Here is an 18674-nt window from a genome sequence, read left to right as displayed (position 1 = left end):
CTGCACTGTGATTGTTTTTGTTATATTTACTAGGTAGAATTTGGGGAGGGGAGGTAACTCCGGTTAGCTGACACGTGATTCAGAATCCAGAAATTCGTTTATCCGGACAAAATTTGGCAAAACGAAAACGTCCAGATTAACGAGGTTAGACTTTTTCTTTTTCGCTATAGAAATCAGAATCCTTCGTAAACTCGTACCGAGAATTTAGAAACCCTGAAGAAAGAGCGATGCCGATATATCGCTGTGAGGAGCGTACAGAGCCCTGACATGGTTCGGGTGGTGTAGTGGTAACTGGGTTCCGTCTGTTCACATTACTGGATTGTCAGTACCGTGGGAACTACAAGAAACTTGAGCGACTTGATACGTTTACAATGTTCCCTGCAAGGAAAAATAATCATTTTAGAGTCCCTCAGTGACGTTCTCATAAACAATAATGCATTTTGGGCATTCAATTACATGATGTCATCGTATCCCAATTGCGTAGGTCGATGTTCATGCTGTTGATCACTAGATTGTCTGCTTCAGACACACAAACAAACAAAATCAGGTTATTGCGAATCTGCATTCAGGCACTCAGGTTAGTATCTCGAATTCCGATCACTGTTTAATCTCTGATAAGGTCATCATGTATATCTCCATAATCACTGTTTTGCCAGAATGTGTAATATGGGGATAGAGGGGTGTGAAAAAATCAACAGTCTCTCCTTGCGCCGACATTTTACAGTTGAAAACAGATCTTTGGACAGTAAACCGGCCCTTAGTTTATCGATTTTCTGAACCTCAGTGGAGTCTATGCGCGATCCCGGTTTTCCATTTCTCCCCCCACCCAATATACCCACCCTGAGTCTCTTCCCATTCCTCCCAGATATATCCACCCTGCGTCTGCCCCTTGATGTATCCATCCTGCGTCTCCCCCAGATATATTCACCCTGCGTCTCCCCCAGATATACCTATCATGCTTCTCCCCTAGATATCTCCACCCTGCGTCTCCCCAGATATACCCAACCTGCGTCTCCCCCAGATATACCCACCCTGCGTCTCCCCCAGATATATCCACCCTGCGTCTCCCCCAGATATATCCACCCTGCGTCTCCCCCAGATATACCCACCCTGTGTCTCCCCAGATATACCCACCCTGCGTCTCCCTCCGATATATCCACCCTGCGTCTCCCCCCGATATATCCACCCTCCGTCTCCCCAAGATATACCCACCCTGTGTCTCCAAACCAAACCAGCGTTGTTCACCTGAAGTACAGGTAGGACAGGTGAGACACCAAGATGAAGAACATATACCGGGTCGTACATGTGTAACCAGAAATAAAAAAACGTCCTTAGATTAAGAGTGAGTGAGTTTAATTTTACGCCGCTTTTAGCAATATTCCAGCAATATCACGGCAGGGGACACCAGAAATGGGCTTCACACATTGTACCCATGTGGGGAATCGAACCCGGGTCCTCGACGTGACGAGCGAACGCTTTAACCACTAGGCTATCCCACCGTCCCCTTAGATGAAGATGCTATTCTGTAAGCCAGTGAGTTAATGTCGTTTTACGTCGCAGTCACTAACTTTACAAACCATGTTTCAAATAATTTAAATCAAATTCAACAGAAATGAGTTAACAATTGCTCCAAATACGTTATAAAAGTGTTACTGATATTTTGTATGCATGTGGAAGAGCAAAATCACAAATATCGTGTTTTCCCCCTTTATTTCCAATTCAGGCAAGAAACGTCGCCCAAGGGTTGACACTCGCACACGTACCACTACGTCGAGCCTGGCAAACCTGGCGACTGTCTTTTCAATGCAGGCCTTCCTGAACGCTGCGTCAGAGTCAAGATCTGAAAATCAAATATACAGGATTTCATCTCTCGTGTTGTCACTTTCAATGTTCTAAGAACAATCTCGGCTCCGAACAGTTGTTGTGTTTGTTGTTTAACTCATTAACGTCACACCTATTCCAGATGACGGATGTTTGTAAGTAAAGAGTTTGGACCAGACAGACCATTGACTGACATCATCCACGCAGCTGGGACACGATGACAAGCCAGCAGCCCGAACACCCGATCCAGTTAATCGCCTTTAACAACAAGCATGGGTTCCTGAAGACCAATCTAACCAGGATTTTCACTACCAAACGTACCATAATGAAGATGCGACACGGTTAACAACCTTGACACTGCAGATTGGTCAGGGTGCATCTTATAATGCCACTGATGAAGGTGAAGGTTGCAGACCCTGCAAAGCTTCGTAAAGTGCCTCTTCTTGGTGACGGGCGGTGGTGTAGCCTAGTGGTTAAAGCGTTCGCTCGTCACGTCGAAGACCCGGGTTCGATTCCCCACATGGGTACAATGTGTGAAGCCCACTTCTGGTGTCCCATGTCGTGATATTGATGGACTATTGCTAAAAGCGGCGTAAAAATAAACTCACTCACCCACTCTCTCTGCCTGGTGACTGATATCGGACTTCAGTAGTCTTGCCAAGGGACCTACAAACACAGCCCTGTCTTGCTCAAGTTAAGTTAGAGCATGATGTTTGTCATTATAACTTTAGGCTTGTCGTGCACGTTTCAGTTTTGCTTAGCGTTTCCGTTCCTCTTTCTGCTAGATAAAATAATCTATCATCTGTTCGTCAATTGCATATAGATATAATAGGAGACAGGTGGTTGTGCACAAGATCTTCACGTAGCCTTCTCAGTTCTGCATTAGATGTGAAATACGTACATAGACGGATCCAGGAATTTTCAAAGGGGTGGGGTGGGGGTTCCCTGGATCTGCCAGTGACGTAGTATGTAGTTCGTTTCACAAGTCAGCAGTCACTTGATTCTGATATTACGAGCTCTACGTACGTGGGGTACACAAAACCGGAAGTACAACACCCCCTCCCAACACTCACGTCACCAGCAGGTATCCCGCACTCTGAGCATCGCTTAGCGACGTCTTCTAGGTCTTATCCCGCCCCGTTAGCGAGAGTTTGGCGCCATGTTTGGCAAAGTGCAATGCTGTCCCTTCTCCAATTCCAGCACTCGCTCCTGGAGAGACAATGCGTTATTTAGCAACACTGAAAAAAACAACCCAAAATAGTTTTATAACTTATCTTAACATCATCTGTATCAGTGCTGACGACAGTGTAGAACAATTCTGGCAATAGACACTCATTAATAACTCGTTATCAGTGGGGGAGGTGGGGTAGCCCAGAGGTTAAGGCGTTCGCTCCCCACGCCGAAGACCGGGGTTCGATTCTCCACATGGGTACAATGTGTGAAGCCCATGATTTAGATTTAGGCCGTGATTTAGACCTGCAAGTGCTTTTGCACAATGTGCCCATGTGGGATCTGCAAGTGCTCCGTAACGATTACATCGCACTTTTAGCAGGGTGATAACAATAATGACTTACATAACACCTCGAAGTGACAGCCTTCTTGAGAGTACTTGATCCTACAACCATCTACACGCATGTCTCTGTGGAGGAAACCTAGTTTGTCATAGTTACCTGTAATTAGAACAACTCGGCCTGCGAAATTAGCCATCACGCCGCTTATGCTGTCACGCTTGTCTGGATGGTGCAGGTCTGTGTGTAAGTGTAACTCACTGTCATCCTCGGTGTAAATTATGTAAATTATAGAGGGTAAACAGACAGAGGTCACCGACGATATGCAGGCTGATAATGAAGTGGGCCACAGGCCGAGGAAAAGAATTGTGAAAAAGTGCATCAACCAACACACTTGGTGAAGGATGGAAGAATGTCTGATAATTATTATTAATGCATATTATCAAGAAAAACAATGTTCTACCAAAATAACGTTTTCATAATTAAATATGAGCATTTTTTGTAACTAGTTTTCTTTTCATTTATCACCACTGGCAAAAAAATAAACAAACAAAAACTGACCAATCAGAACGAATGGATAGCATTTGGTGATGTGTGTTGGGGTAGAATTTGTGAATATATGGACGTGTCCAACTACATGTGAAAATATAGCATGGCCGCCCCCATACCGCTTCGTTCATTTAGCAATCTAACGTCTGTTTAAAGAGTCTAAGTATGGATTCAGAAATTCTTCCTTATTCCAATAAAACCTATATCACCTTTTTGTTTTATAAAGTAGAACATGACACTTCTGGTAAGGATTATGTCACTTCCAGCAATGGGAAAAAAACTTCTTTCGTTAAGTGACTTAAACTGCGTTTTGTACTCTGCTTTGAATACTGTCACATGTTGATAGAAACAGATGCTGACTCTATCTGAACTTTAAAGGAACAAATATTATGGTTGTAACTTTTTTGTTTCAACTGAACGGATGACATAGCATGTGTAAGCAGCCGGCCCAACATTTTTCAACTGGATATCCAGTTTAGATCAGTTTATTGCACGGGACAACTAGGGGTCCCTTGCGTATGCCATCAGGTGTGGAGTGTCCACCATCTCAGAGATGGTTCCAGAAGTGTCACAGGCAATTGTGTTTAGCATACCAGTGACCCCTGAAGCCTGGACAGCCGTAGCTAACCAGTTTGAACAGAGATAGATATATCCCGCGTCATTGGGGCTCTGGATGGCAGACACATTGCTATCAAGAAGCCACCCAAACTGGCAGTCAATTACAAGGGCGTCTTTTCGATATCACTCCTAGCTCTGATGGATGCAGATTACAAGTTTGTGTGGATCGAGCTTGGTAGAAAAGGACACATGTCAGATGTTAAGAAATGTGGCGACTCGGGGCTGGTCAACGGCATGGAAGAGGAAGCCCTAGGACTTCCCCCACCCTGCCCTCTGACTGCAAGCTCTGATGACCACCAAGACATGCCCTTCTTCATCCTTTGCACTCAGGAACTACCTCATGAAGCCACACAGGGAAGAAGGATGTCCAGGAAGGAGAAGACTCTCAAGGGGGAGGAGAATGGTGGAAAATACCTTTGAGATCCTGGCCAATAGATTCAGGTGTCTCCTCATGACTCAAGGGCAGAAGCCCAATTCTGTGAAGGATGTATTCAAGGCGGCAGTGGCTCTGCACAACCTATTGAGGCTGAGGCATCCAGGCATTGCAGCACAATAGGTGGGCCATAAGGATGAAAACCACCATGTCATCCCAGAGGCATGGAGGACCAAGTGGACTAGCTAGATGTGCACCTCGCAAATCAGCCAGAGCAAATGCGAAGGATCAGGGGGAACTCTTGAAGGCGCAGTCATTCTGATTTTCAGTACATATATGGGCGCAAGAACTCGTAGAACCCGTCAAAAAGCGTCAGTACTCGTATCAACTCGTATCTGCTCGTGAGTCATTCGTGTCAGGTCGTGACCAGTGACTCCAGACAGAGCGTCACAGATCGTGGGAGATCGCAACACATCTCAACAGAGCGTGGTGTTTGTCTTGTCCATTATTGATTCCGACCACCACGATTTCTAAGCGCGATTAGATGCGATATGTTGCGCGATGATCACGATTACCAATAATTAATTATAGTCTGTTTGCAGTGAAAACGTACCGATGAATTTCACTTGAAACAAAAAAAGTAAATCAAATAAAGTGAAATTAAGTTTGCGAATCCAATTAATTTTACCTTGCCAATTGAAAATTTAAATCTCAAAATTTTATTCATCTTAGGATAAAAGTTGTTTAACAAACGATCATAGTTTCAAATCGCTATTATTGGTTTGTATTTCACTGCAAACAGACTATATGTTGATCGTAGAAAGTTTGTGAACAGTTTTTTGAACGATCACCACGACTGACCTCAAGATCTGATCAGATTTGATAGGATCACCACGATTAGTCCACGATTAAGACCACGATTTCAATCGTGGCGCGAATCGTGATAGTGAGAACATAACGTTTAGGGATTCCATCACAACAACTACCGTTTCCATTGCCAAGTCTGTGGTAAGGGTATCAACGACTGTGGAATTTCGACAGTTCATGTTCTTAAATCCATGGAAAGTTACGTAAACATTCAACGCAATGGACAGTTTCAACACAACTCCATATAAAATGTACAGTTTGATTTTTCGACGATAACTGAAAAAAATACAGACGCATTAAAGCCTAAACTGTGAATGAAGACCTAAAATAACTATATCTAAGAATTGACAGCAAAAAAAGGCGTGTCTGCTGATGAGGTCATATTTTGTGTTGAAACGATCATTATCCGCGATCTAGTTTCGACACTCAGGAGAGTGCCCTCGCTTAACGCGCAATAGAGAGGGTGTCAAGCTATTACAGAAATATCTGTAACTTTTTAGACCCGTCTTCGAAATGGCCAAACCTGATATACTTGCAAAATAATGCAAAGGCGAGGGAAAACTTACCATTACTCTTGCGTCACATGTTCTTCTTTCACTGTCCAGCGAGGAAATGGAGTTGCTTTGGGGGCAACTCCACATTTAGCGTGGACAGAGCTTCCACCCTGTGGGATACATACCAAGCCTATCGCCTCATAGAAACATGAAATGAACAGAAGAAATCAGTATGGTTGACAATATGGTTGAAGCACTGTAAGGCAGACTATCACAAATAAGGCATTACGGGCCATACGGGTTTACGATCACCGTAGCTCGATAGCAACTGCCTTGCTCGTTATTGCTGAATCAGCGAATGATTCGTCAGTCCTTGACTACGAGAGCAGCCTGCATAGCGTCGGTAGCCTGTTTAATCTTTATAACTGACATACTTTACCTCGACACAGACACTTTACTCTTAGGACACCGCAGTCTGGTTCCCTGGGTCTGTTGCGCCCGCGATAACGCTCCGACACTGAGCGTTAGCAGAGGCGCAACAGACCCAGGGAACCAGGCTGAGGACACAGCTATTTCCAGCCAGACAGAACCTACGTGATGGCGAACTTCGCAGGCCGAGTTGTACTTATTACAGGTAAATATCACAAACTTGGCTTCCTGCACAGAGACATAGACGGATGTAAATTCAAGCCCTCCCATGGATATTGATAAATTTTGTTATCACCCTGCTAAATGTGCAATGTCATCGTTACAGTGTACTAGCGGAGCTATGTCACTCCAGCAGAAGCATATAGCAGTCAGTTTTCTTTAATTTAATTCTTGTTTCGTTTTCTGAAATTCCGGGTCTGGTTCCATTTATATTAAATTTAATAAATTTATGTTTTTGAAATTGGGCAGATTTTAAAATGTGTCAGCGAGTGAGCTTTGTTTAGGGACGTATTGAAAGTACAGCCAAGTTAAAGTACGTATGTGACTATGGTATGTGACTGAGCGGGTGGTGAGTTGGTGAGTGAGTGAGTGAGTGGGGTGGGTGAGTGAGTGAGTGAGTGAACGAGCTGAGCTCATCTATTTTATTGTGAGAGTTGAAAGAGGGAAGAAAGCGAAACTCACCCAGGTAGATGGGTATTGGCTTCGAACGCACGACCATCGGATCCTTGCGGAGACAAGGTAGAAAATTGTGCTCAACACATTATGTACCCGAATTGGGTTGTTCAGCCTAGTAAACCCTGTAAAAGTATCCAGACGTCGGTCCATATAATTGATCAAAGATACCCTGTAGACAAAACATAATTACCATAAATAATAAACACCAGATATACTGCTAATTTACATAACGAATGTTATGTGTTTGTATATTTTTATAAGTGATTCTCCATTCTCCAGGAGCGAGTGCCGGGCTTGGAGAGGGGACGGCATTGCATTTTGCCAAACAAGGAGCCAAACTCGCGTTAACGGGACGAGAGAAGACGAGACTGGACGATGTCGCTAAGCGATGTTCTGAGTGCGGGATACCTGCCGATAACGTGAGTGTTGTGACAAGGTGTATTGTACTTCCGGTTATGTACACCCCTAGTACGTATAGCTCGTAATATCTGTCACAACCAGTTGACTGTTACACATATTAGGAATTATTCCGAATTAACACAACTAACATTTTGGTTCTATTTTGGTATGGCATCTTCCTATCCATGCAATGTGCCTATCAGAGTGAGAACATGGGTGAACATACAAGACGTAATATGTTCAAGTATCAATACTTTCTGCTATATTCAACCCCAAAAGCCCATTGGGCTCAAATGTTACCAAGCCTGAACACTCGATCCCGTTTGTAGCCTTTTACGACAAGCATGGGTTTCTGAAGACCCGGATCTTCACGGGTCGTCTGATTGAGAACATGGGTGAACATACAAGACGTAATATGTTCAAATATCAATACTTTCTACTATACTCAAACCAAAAAGCCCGTTGGGCTCAAACGTTACATTAAACTCCGAAGACAATATTTACTGAGGGCAAGAAAGTAAGGAGACACCGTTTCCATCATATTGTTTTGCTTATTTCAAGATTTTCACCCACAGCGCAAAACAAAGTTTGCGAAGGTACCTGGAAAAGATTGTACGACACTCGGCTTTTCATGTGTAGCCTTATTTGTTTAATTCAGTATATTTCATGCTGTTGTAAATGAAGAAATACTAGTGGTGTCATTCAAGCACTATTTCCCATACCAAAGTGAGAAAAACACTTGAAGGTCTTATACATATATCTCCTATCACATCTAATGACAAATGACAGTTAACAGACTGTTTTCATCTAAAAGAAAATGGAATGGCAGCGCTAATTCTTACCAGCATAAAGTCCCACACATACTCAAACTTAAAGCGAGGAACATCCGAAACAGGTGGAATATTTCGGGGTGCAACGTTAAACGACAAACGTACTAACAACTACAAAGACGAGATTCTTTGAGGAGCATTGTAAACCAAAAGTCACTGTGTTCTTTAATCTGATTGGTTGAAAACGTGATCAAATGGTATTTGATTCCCGGAAATTCTCTGCGTATTAATACATACAAACATCGCTCACACCATTGTATTGTTACGTCGTCAGCTGTGATGACGTCATTAAAATCATATTGTGACGTAAAGTCCGAATGACGTCACAAATCAGCAGTTCCAGATGCTACCATGGGAGACAGCCGAAACGGCCGACTGATGACATTTCACTGCTGTACCCGTACTCGATGTCAATGAGTGCAGACACAAAAAACGTGTGTGGACCTTTTGGTTTACTTTTGTGTTTACAATGTCGATAAACATCATGTGTTGGCGAATTTCCGGGGTGTTATTGAGTATTTAAAGCACAGGAATATTTCATTTGAATTTCCAAATGAATTCCCGTGCTTCAAATACTCAATAACACCCGGAAATTCGCCAACACATGATGTTTATCTCCTAATTGAAGGTGGTAAAACGAAAACGAAATCCTGTTTTGTTTGATATTCAGATTCGGACCCATTGCGGTGACCTGACTGACGCGGCGTTTAGGAAGGCCACCATTGAAAAGACAGTCGCCAAGTTTGCCAGACTCGACGTACTGGTACGTGTGCGAGTGTCAACCGTTGGGCGACGTTACTCGCCTGAATTGAAAGTAACGATACTCACAATGCGATAAGGGGCGGTGGGGCAGCATAATGGTTAAAGCGTTTGCTCGTCACGCCGAAGACTCGGGTTCGATTCCCAACATGGGCACAATGTGTGAAACCCATTTCTGGTGTCCCCACTGTGATATTGCTGGAATATTGCTGAAAGAGCGGCGTAAAACCGAACTCACTCAACCACAATACGATATGTGTGATTTTGGTACGATATGTGTGATTTTGGTCTTTTGGTCTGAGTTTCGTTGGCATAAAACCTCAGGAAACATTTTTATAACGTTTTTGGAGCATTTCTCTATTCACTTCTCTCGAATGTGTTTGCTTGTTTGGGGTTATCTGAAACATTTAGATGTTATTATATACATAACTTGTGACCGATCCATCTAGGGTCGCATTTATGTAACTGACTCACAAAAGAAAGTACAAACCTGGTATTTTGGGAATATTTTCCAATATTATGATTTACAAACATTTTATATAACTGTTTATATCCTGTACAGTGTTGTGTAGGGAACATCATGAAAGGCATAATTTTGTTGAATCGCACGTGCATGTTATATGCAAACAGTATAAAACAGTCGACTGAGATTGTTAGCGGTAAACCTGTTAAAGGCACGTGCCAAGATTATCAACAGCGGAGCAAGAACACGCCACTGCCCTGGAATGTCGCAGATGATCGCTTCGAACACAAACATTGCCAGAACATTCGGCTGTACAAGACAGATCAGCATCAGAATAATGAGACACGTCAAAAAGATTGGCCAGACATCTCACAGCCCCCAAGACGACCGAGACTGACCATAAGATAATCATCACCTGTGCATCTTCCATCTGCGCAACCGAATGCTCACAGTGACGTCATACGTATCCGCAGTTTTGGCATTCGTAACTACTCGCCTCTTCCGTGACCTACAAGAAGACTCGCACCCCTATCGTACGCCATTATTGCCAAGAATCGTGGCAAACCAATCAAATCGCGCGTAGTAAAACGCATTTCGAAGCATGAAAATGACGGCACCGTTGGACTTTGAAACTTCGCTAAACTATGCAAAGCACAATTTAAACATAAACTTTGAGCTAAAGGATCAGCAACTTTAAACTCTGAAACATATTTACAAAGGGAATGCTTGTATTGCTGTTTTGCCCACGAGATATAGGATATTCTAGGAGCCATGTTTGGAAATTCAGAGTTATCTTTCCCTGGTAATAGTACTAGACTATTTTCACCTCAATGCCCGTTTGCGCTTAGACAGGACCCAGTCGTAAACATGGCCACGAGAGGGATACGAGACGAAATCCGGCTTGCCCGAATGACACGAGTAGTTACGAATGCAGTTTTGGGTCATCGCATTAGCTGGAACACTGTAATGTGCTGTCGGCTGTCTATGGACCAGTTTTGGTCTTGTCATTAACCCGTCAAAATCGTCTGAATCGATCGCGTTGGGAAAGGAACATGAGGCGCTGGCAACATCGCAACTTGGTACTATAAATGTGGGGTAAGCTAAGAACGATTTTGGATTTGTGTTGATCATCTTGGTGTCTCACCTGTCCTACCTGTACTGCAGGTAAACAACGCGGGTTTGGTTTTCCCTGGGGAGTCCATGGGAATGTCGGAGCCCCAGTACGATCAGACGATGGACCTCAACATGAAGGTGCCCTTCCTTATGTCACAACTCGCAGTCCCCCACTTGGAGAAGACGCAGGGTGGGTACATCTGGGGGAAGACAGTGTGGGTACATCCGGGGGAGACGCTGGGTAGGTACATCTGGGCGGAGAACGATGACTCAAAGTCGGCAATAGACTGTCATATGTCAGTTCAGTAAATGGTAATACATACCCTGTGCCCAGCAATACCTGGTTTTATAACGGTAGAATTAATGTAGTTCTACTTGCAAAACCCGGCGTTAAGCACCAAGACATCAGCAAAAGAATAGCATTGGTGGCTTGACTCAGCAAAAGAATGGTTTGGTGGCTTTACTCAGCAAAAGGATAGCATTGGTGGCTTGACTCAGCAAAAGGATAGGTTTGGTGGCTTGACTCAGCAAAAGGATAGCATTGGTGGCTTGACTCAGCAAAAGGATGGGTTTGGTGGCTTGACTCAGCAAAAGGATGGGTTTGGTGGCTTGACTCAGCAAAAGAATGGGTTTGGTGGCTTGACTCAGCAAAAGGATAGCATTGGTGGCTTGACTCAGCAAAAGGATAGGTTTGGTGGCTTGACTCAGCAAAAGGATGGGTTTGGTGGCTTGACTCAGCAAAAGAATGGGTTTGGTGGCTTGACTCAGCAAAAGGATGGGTTTGGTGGCTTGGTGGCTGACTCAGCAAAAGGATGGGTTTGGTGGCTTGACTCAGCAAAAGGATGGGTTTGGTGGCTTGACTCAGCAAAAGGATGGGTTTGGTGGCTTGACTCAGCAAAAGGATACCATTGGTGGCTTGACTCAGCAAAAGGATACCATTGGTGGCTTGACTCAGCAAAAGGATGGGTTTGGAAAAGGATGGGTTTGGTGGCTTGACTCAGCAAAGGATACCATTGGTGGCTTGACTAAACTCTGAGCTCAAGGTCATTGTGGACAAACGCTGAAACTAAAAACTGTTCTTGATACCATTAAATAAATAGTATTATTTCTTTACTTTTCCCAAGCAAACAATATCCCATTATGTACCTACATTCGTAGTATTGTATACATTGTTGTAAAACGTGGAATGGTGTAATTCGATGACCCCAAAACACCAATTTCTTCAGAGAAGGGCATCAAGGAACTAAACTTGTTTTTTTCTTGCAGGGAACATTGTAAACATTTCAAGTCTTTTCGGTGCCAGGGCGGTGAGTCTAACTAGGTTTTTGGTAAAGGTTTGGTCATTGTTCTACATTTCGGACCGTGAAGATCTGGGTTAGAATTGATCTTCAGCAATCCATGCTTGTCGTAAGAGCCGACAAGGGGGATCAGGTGGTCAGGCTCGCTGACCTGGTTGACACGTGACATCGTACAGTCGAACTTTATCTGGACGTTTGACCGGATAATCGAGTTTCCGAATACCTGAATAACCTGTCAGCAATCCAGAGTTACCTCCCTCCCCAAAACCTACCGAGTCAGTTCAGATTCACAGATCAATGTTTTAATGAATATGGATGAGTTGACTACAGGAATGTAAATTGTAATTTGATTGACTCATGTCTCATCCTCGATTCACTAGGGATTGAATTTTCATTGGAGAAAACAAAATAACGTTTGTAAACCATCTGATTCTCTACGTATCACATGTAGATGGCGATGACTGGAATCTACTGCGTCAGCAAGGCTGCCCTTGACATGTTCACGCAGTGCCTGGCTTTGGGTGAGTGGAGCGGTGGTGTAGCCGAGTGGGGTAGCCTATGAAGACATAGGTACAATGTGTAAAGCCATTTCTACCATGATATTGCTGAAATATTGCTAATAGTGGCGTAAAATATACTCACACACTCACTCACTTTGGGTGAGTGTCTAGGTGGATGGGTGACTGTCGATGGATAGGTGTCTGTTTAGGGGGACTGTTAGTGGAGTGATCTCTAGACTTGGTGTCTGTGTGGTGAGACTGTAAGTGGAGTGATATCTGGACTTGGTGACTCTGCGGGAACTGTGAGTTGAGTGATCTCAGGACTTGGTGACTGTGAGTGGAGTGATATCTGGACTTGGTGACTGTGGGTGGAGTGATATCTGGACGTGGTGACTGTGAGTTGAGTGATATCTGGACTTGGTGACTGTGGGTGGAGTGATATCTGGACTTAGTGACGGTGCTGGGGGGGACTGTGAGTGGAGTGATCTCTGGACTTGGTGACTGTGTGGTGAGACTGTGAGTGGAGTGATATCTTGATGACTGTGGAGGGAGTGATATCTGACTTGGTGACTGTGGGTGGAGTGATATCTGGACGTGGTGACTGTGAGTTGAGTGATATCTGGACTTGGTGACTGTGTGGAGTGTTATCTGGACTTGGTGACGGTGCTGGGGGGGGGGGACTGTGAGTTGAGTGATCTCTGGACTTGGTGACTGTGTGGTGAGCCTGTGAGTGGAGTGATATTGGGACTTGATGATTGTGAGTGGAGTGATATCTGGACTTGGTGACTGTCAGTGGAGTGATATCTGGACTTGGTGACTGTGAGTGGAGTGATCTCTGGACTTGGTGACTGTGAGTGGAGTGGTATCTGGACTTGGTGACTGTGAGTGGAGTGATATCTGGACTTGGTGACAGAGTGGAGTGATCTCTGGACTTGGTGACTGTGTGGTGAGACTGTGAGTGGAGTGATATCTGGACTTGGTGACTGTGAGTGGGTGATATCTGGACTTGGTGACTGTGTGGTGAGACTGTGAGTGGAGTGATCTCAGGTAGATATTTAGAAATTAGTTGAAAATGCTGCTGTATTCATGGACTACGTTTCATAACATCTGGTCCCGGCATTGTCTGACAAATCTGTCAGACTTATAGACAGTGCCCCATATCATAGTTGGGGAAAATCAATTAAACCGTTAAATGAGGAATCTCTGGTAACAATGCATCCAAGTAAATGAACTGGATTCAAGTAGACTGTATGCTGTTAGCGCCTATTTTCACTAATAGGGTTATTAACCACCAACTTGAGCATACCAAGGAATAATGTCATGTGAATTTTAATAGACTGACTGACTGACTGAGTTTGTTTTTACGACGCTTTTAGCAATATTCCAGCAACATCACGGCGGGGGACACCAGAAATGGGCTTCACACATTGTACCCATGTGGGGATTCGAACCCGGGTCTTCGACGTGACGAGCCAACTCTTTAACCACTAGGCTACCCCACCGCCCCTATTTTTAATAGAGGATCGGTGGGTTGCCTTGTGGTTAAAGCGTTCAAGCCATTTTATATGCGGCGATAATGCTGAAATAATGCTAAAAGCGGCGTAAATCTAAACTCATTCACACTCACTAGTGCGAGTTAAATTGCTACAAAATTCGTGCAAAAAGTAAAGTTTTGCGAAGTGTTTATAGGTGTGTTTTATCTTAGCAAGGCATTTGTGTGTGCATGATTTATTTTCTACTCCAGAGCTCGCGCCCAAGAAAGTTCGGGTGAATTCTGTGAAGTAAGAATTTCCTTTTCATAATGATATCTAACGCGTGACGTGCAAGACTGATTCATTAAGTGTTACCTGTGTGTAGCCTTACAATATGACATAGATGGTGGCAGAAAGACACTTAAAGGGGACTTCACCCAATGGTCTGTAATTTCGAGCACAACAAGAAGTCCACTTTGTTCGTTATCAATATCAGTGCAATCACATACAATTCATTCATACCTAAGTCATTAAACTCTCAGTCTGCATTTAACACCAAACCGGCTACCAGTTCCCCATACACCTTTCTTGTTGTAGCCCCGGCACTGTGGCGACACCGATCTTCGGACGAGAGGGCTCTGTCCTCCATGGCAAAGACGACGAGATAAAGAAGGTCAGGAACTACGGCGTTAAGTTCTATACAACCTTCATGATGGTCAGATAGATCTAAACAGTCTTGTGGGATGCGTCGAAATACGGGTCACCTATTCCATCAGTAGATAAATTCTGTTGTAGGGTATTAAACTTACTGGATCGTATCGGTGACTTACAATATATACTGATGTACAAAAGAAAGTACACACCTGGTGTTTTGAGACTATTAAAAAAACGTAAATATTTTGCTAGCGATGTTCCAATGGGGTACGATATCTATGGTGTTATTGCAACACGTACACAATGTTTGTGACTTGTGAGTCACAATCAAAACAGTTTTTCTAAATATTACGCTGTTTTCAGGAAACATTTTACCAAAGCATCAGGTGTATACTTTCTTTTGTACGTCAGTGTATGTATAACTGATGTAATAGGTGACCCGTATATTTCGTATATATATAATATTGGCGAAGACATTCCCAATTATTTCTGGAACCATCAAATAATTCACTTGAGCTCTGTTTCACAAATGGCTTATGACGTTAGGGCTGTTGAAACTCCTTCTCTTTCAAACCCCTATGTAGTCAAGTGGATAGGGTCACGCCGTGGAGTTGAAAGGTCGGTGGTTCGATTCCGAAAGAGGTTAAGCAAGTGGAACTTATGTTTTCCATGGAAAGCATTCAACACCAATAAGGGAATTCGTACCAGACTATCAGAAATCATTTTTCTCGAGCTTCACGGTTCTACGGAACTACTTTCAAACATACAACTTCCAGTCAAGGCCACGCGGAGAAATACATTTTGAGTTCTGGATTCGCAATGCCTTACAGAAAATCCTGAAATGTGTCTGAAACTGTTTGGAGGTACTTCATAGGGCAAAAGAAAGTTTCTTTCTTTTCAGATGTCTCTCCACTGAGTAGAGACGATCACTTTGATGAATCAGTCTTTCATCCAATGAGCGTCGTTCGAAACTCCGCGTGTTAATCTTTACGAGGGTGCATGGTCAGAAACGAGTGAGTGAGTTTAGTTTTACGCCGCACTCAGCAATATTCCAGCTATATGGCGGCGGTCTGTAATCGAGTCTGGACCAGACAATCCAGTGATCAACATCATGAGCATCGATCTGAGCAAATGGGAACCGATGACATGTGTCAATCAAGTCAGCGCGCCTGACCACCCGATTCTGTTAGTCGCCTGGGTAAGCATGGGTTACTGAAGGCCAATTCTAACCCTGACCTTAACGGGTGATCAGAAACAAAATTCGAACTTTCACTTTCGCGATCTCTGATTGGTCGGATAAAGGGTCGTTTGGAATTAGGCTCGTAATGAGATGTCCTCAGATCCTTGTGCTGGGGTGATTTTAATGGGTATGACCCTGGTCATACTATTTTAATGAAATGTTATTATTATACATTCACAGTTCTTGGAGGAACAAGCGAATGCCACCCCCCTTGGCAGATTGGGCACCCCCCAAGATGTGGCTGGGGCTATTGGCTACCTTGCCTCCGACGCTGCGAGCTATGTGACGGGACAGATTCTGTTAGTCGATGGGGGCCGAAGCTGTACCTTCAAGTGAAGATCCGGGTTCTCCACTCGAAGCAGAGGACTCATCACCGAAATTCAGCATAGACAATACAGTTCTTCCTTCTAAGATTGGTTTGTTCGGAAAAAATGCTTATGTGATCAAAACGATGAGTGGCAAATTGTCACATCAAATTCCTTGATATGAGGTTGCTTTTTAAGAGTTGTAGCTTCTGCCACTAAATAGGTATATCACGCAGTTATGGCAGGTTGATCTGGAAGATTGTTGTCTTATATAGATATCACATCAGCCTGTTGTCAACAACTTTATTAGAGAGGCATGTGGCTGGCACATAACTGTTTTATCATATTACTATAACATTTATCCGTGATATGAGGCAAGGGCGTGAAAACATGTATATCACACGCCAATGATCATACGTATGCAAATTAGATAACTCGAAATAGAACTATATTATTTCTGTGAGAGCATATGGTTCGAAACAGAGGTATGAACAAAGGACACAAAATAGTTCTTGTCACCGTTCTTAAAACTATACTGCAAAACTCTGTTCAAATATTGTTTAAGTAGCCGAGGAACAGTTTTTTTCAGTGAGTGAATATGTCCTGCAGAAGATACCAGGTCGATCATTTTGATTCCATGGCAATGGAAAATGTGTATCACTGCGCACGACATATACGAATAATTTCGACTAGTTTTTGATAATAATTTCGATGCATTTATTTGTTGAAAAGGACAAAGTAATGTTAAAATAATATATTGAAATCATCACGAGTGTTTTTTTAAGTGAGAAATGTGAGGATTGTATGCCGGATTATTGAAAATGGCCTCAATTGTTAAAGTCATGCAACATTACCATTTTTTGCCACGTTTGATTCTCTGAATAAACTACAGGTTTTCGTTCTTCTTGCGTTTTCATTTGCCTTTAAATTATTCCTCAAGGGACACTTTATTCAGGTAGTACGTTTTACTGAGGTTTGGATTAGTTCCCTTGCTATACTTAATCGTAATACATTGATACTATGACAAATATGGAGTGATGCGATACATTTTTTTCATGTGAACCCGTTTAGAACATAGAGGATATTATATGAGTGCCCATGCCATACTATGTTTACGACACACGTGCCTTTAACATCGGTATTTCCCGAGCGAGGGCACGAATGGGCTCGAATATGATATTCTGTTTATTAACGAAGACGTCAAATTGAGGAAAACAAACCCAAATGGTAGAACGCAACGTCACAGAAAAAACATGACGTCATAGCATTGTTCATGACGGCACGTCACCATGACAAAGTGATATTTTGCTCTGGGGCATCGTATGAAATATATGAACCCCGATATGTTCCCCCTCGTAGGTAATAAAGGAAAATATTGATCTTGAGCAACCAATGCTTGTCGTAACAGGAGATTAACGGAATCAGGTGGTCAGGCTCGCTGACTTGGTTGACACATGTAGACCGAAGCTCATGCTGTATCTCTGGATCGTCTATAAGAAGCTGGAATATTGCCGAGGCGTTAACTATCCAACCAACCATGCGTCAATTTTAGTCAATCAGCAGATGCACATGATGCTGATGACCCGTGGATTTGTCCGGGTTAGAATGAGCCTCCGGGTCACCCATGCTTGTCGTAATGCGCCTAACGGGATCGGGTGGTCAGGCTCGCTGCCATTGACACTCGTCATCGGTTCCCAGTTGCGCAGATTGATGCTCATGCTGTTGATGTGTCCCTTTCTAGTCAACTCGATTATTTACAGACTGCCGCCATATATATGGAATATTGCTGAGTGAGGGGTAAAACTAAACTCACTCACTCACTCACATGATGCTGATACAAGTTGTTACAGGAATGTAGTATAGAACGACTCGTTGATGAGACATCCTCAAACGAAACGGGTTCAAATCCGTTGGCTCGACCCACGTTTTAAGAAAATTCTACATAATTAACTTGTCAAAAGTCGTAAGAGGCGATTAACGGGATCGGGTGGTCAAGCTCGCTGACTGGGTTGACACATGTCATCGGTTCCCAATTGCGTACATCGATTCTCATGCTGTTGATCACTAGATTGTCTTTTCCAGACTCGATTATTTGCAGACAGCCTATCAAACGACACGTCTGGTGAGTAAATATTGATCGATTTCAAGATCAGCAAGATCAAAATTGGAAACTAGAGATTAATAACAGATAATCAAACTATCTATATGAGGGGCTCCAGTTTACAGCTAGAACTACCTATATGCCAAGTTTACTGAATATTCAGAATTAACACTTGAATGTCAAGATCTGCGCTGGTTAATGTGACA

General features: G+C 43.3%; 1 protein-coding gene and 1 long non-coding RNA gene across 4 annotated transcripts; one reads left to right on the top strand and one right to left on the bottom strand.

Moving 5' to 3' along the window:
* Window positions 1-346: 346 nt before the first annotated feature.
* Window positions 347-3917, bottom strand: LOC124275818. Its single transcript, XR_006898358.1, has 4 exons — window positions 3396-3917; window positions 2895-3030; window positions 1764-1840; window positions 347-378 (listed from the first exon to the last, which is right to left on the bottom strand). It is a non-coding gene; the product is annotated as an uncharacterized LOC124275818 (long non-coding RNA).
* A 2786-nt stretch (window positions 3918-6703) lies between these two features.
* On the top strand, window positions 6704-17268 carry LOC124275816 (3-oxoacyl-[acyl-carrier-protein] reductase FabG-like). 3 transcript variants are annotated; one of them, XM_046711496.1, is made up of 9 exons: window positions 6705-6864; window positions 7614-7753; window positions 9234-9326; window positions 10950-11088; window positions 12165-12205; window positions 12648-12717; window positions 14441-14477; window positions 14766-14841; window positions 16243-17268. In XM_046711496.1, the coding sequence occupies exons 1-9, from the start codon at window positions 6828-6830 to the stop codon at window positions 16396-16398; spliced, it is 789 nt and encodes a 262-aa protein (XP_046567452.1). In that variant the 5' UTR covers window positions 6705-6827; the 3' UTR covers window positions 16399-17268. The 3 variants fall into 3 exon arrangements, with proteins under 3 accessions (XP_046567454.1, XP_046567452.1, XP_046567453.1); XM_046711498.1 differs by lacking the exon at window positions 9234-9326 and having other exon boundaries at window positions 6704-6864; XM_046711497.1 differs by lacking the exons at window positions 12648-12717; window positions 14441-14477.
* The last annotated feature ends 1406 nt before the right edge of the window (window positions 17269-18674 follow it).

This window comes from Haliotis rubra, unplaced genomic scaffold (genome assembly GCF_003918875.1).
Source record: "Haliotis rubra isolate DU_JTF1 unplaced genomic scaffold, ASM391887v1 Scf203, whole genome shotgun sequence".
NCBI classification, from domain to species: Eukaryota; Metazoa; Mollusca; class Gastropoda; order Lepetellida; family Haliotidae; genus Haliotis; species Haliotis rubra.
Note: the sequence above shows the minus strand (reverse complement) of the source record. Positions and strands in the feature narration are given on the sequence as shown.

Excerpts from the sequence above, each read along its gene's own strand:
- LOC124275816 (XM_046711496.1), top strand. The coding sequence starts at position 6,828 with ATGGCGAACTTCGCAGGCCGAGTTGTACTTATTACAG. Across the intron at positions 6,865-7,613 it reads CCGAGTTGTACTTATTACAG|GAGCGAGTGCCGGGCTTGGA; the intron begins GTAAATATCACA and ends TCCATTCTCCAG. Across the intron at positions 12,206-12,647 it reads GTCTTTTCGGTGCCAGGGCG|ATGGCGATGACTGGAATCTA; the intron begins GTGAGTCTAACT and ends TATCACATGTAG.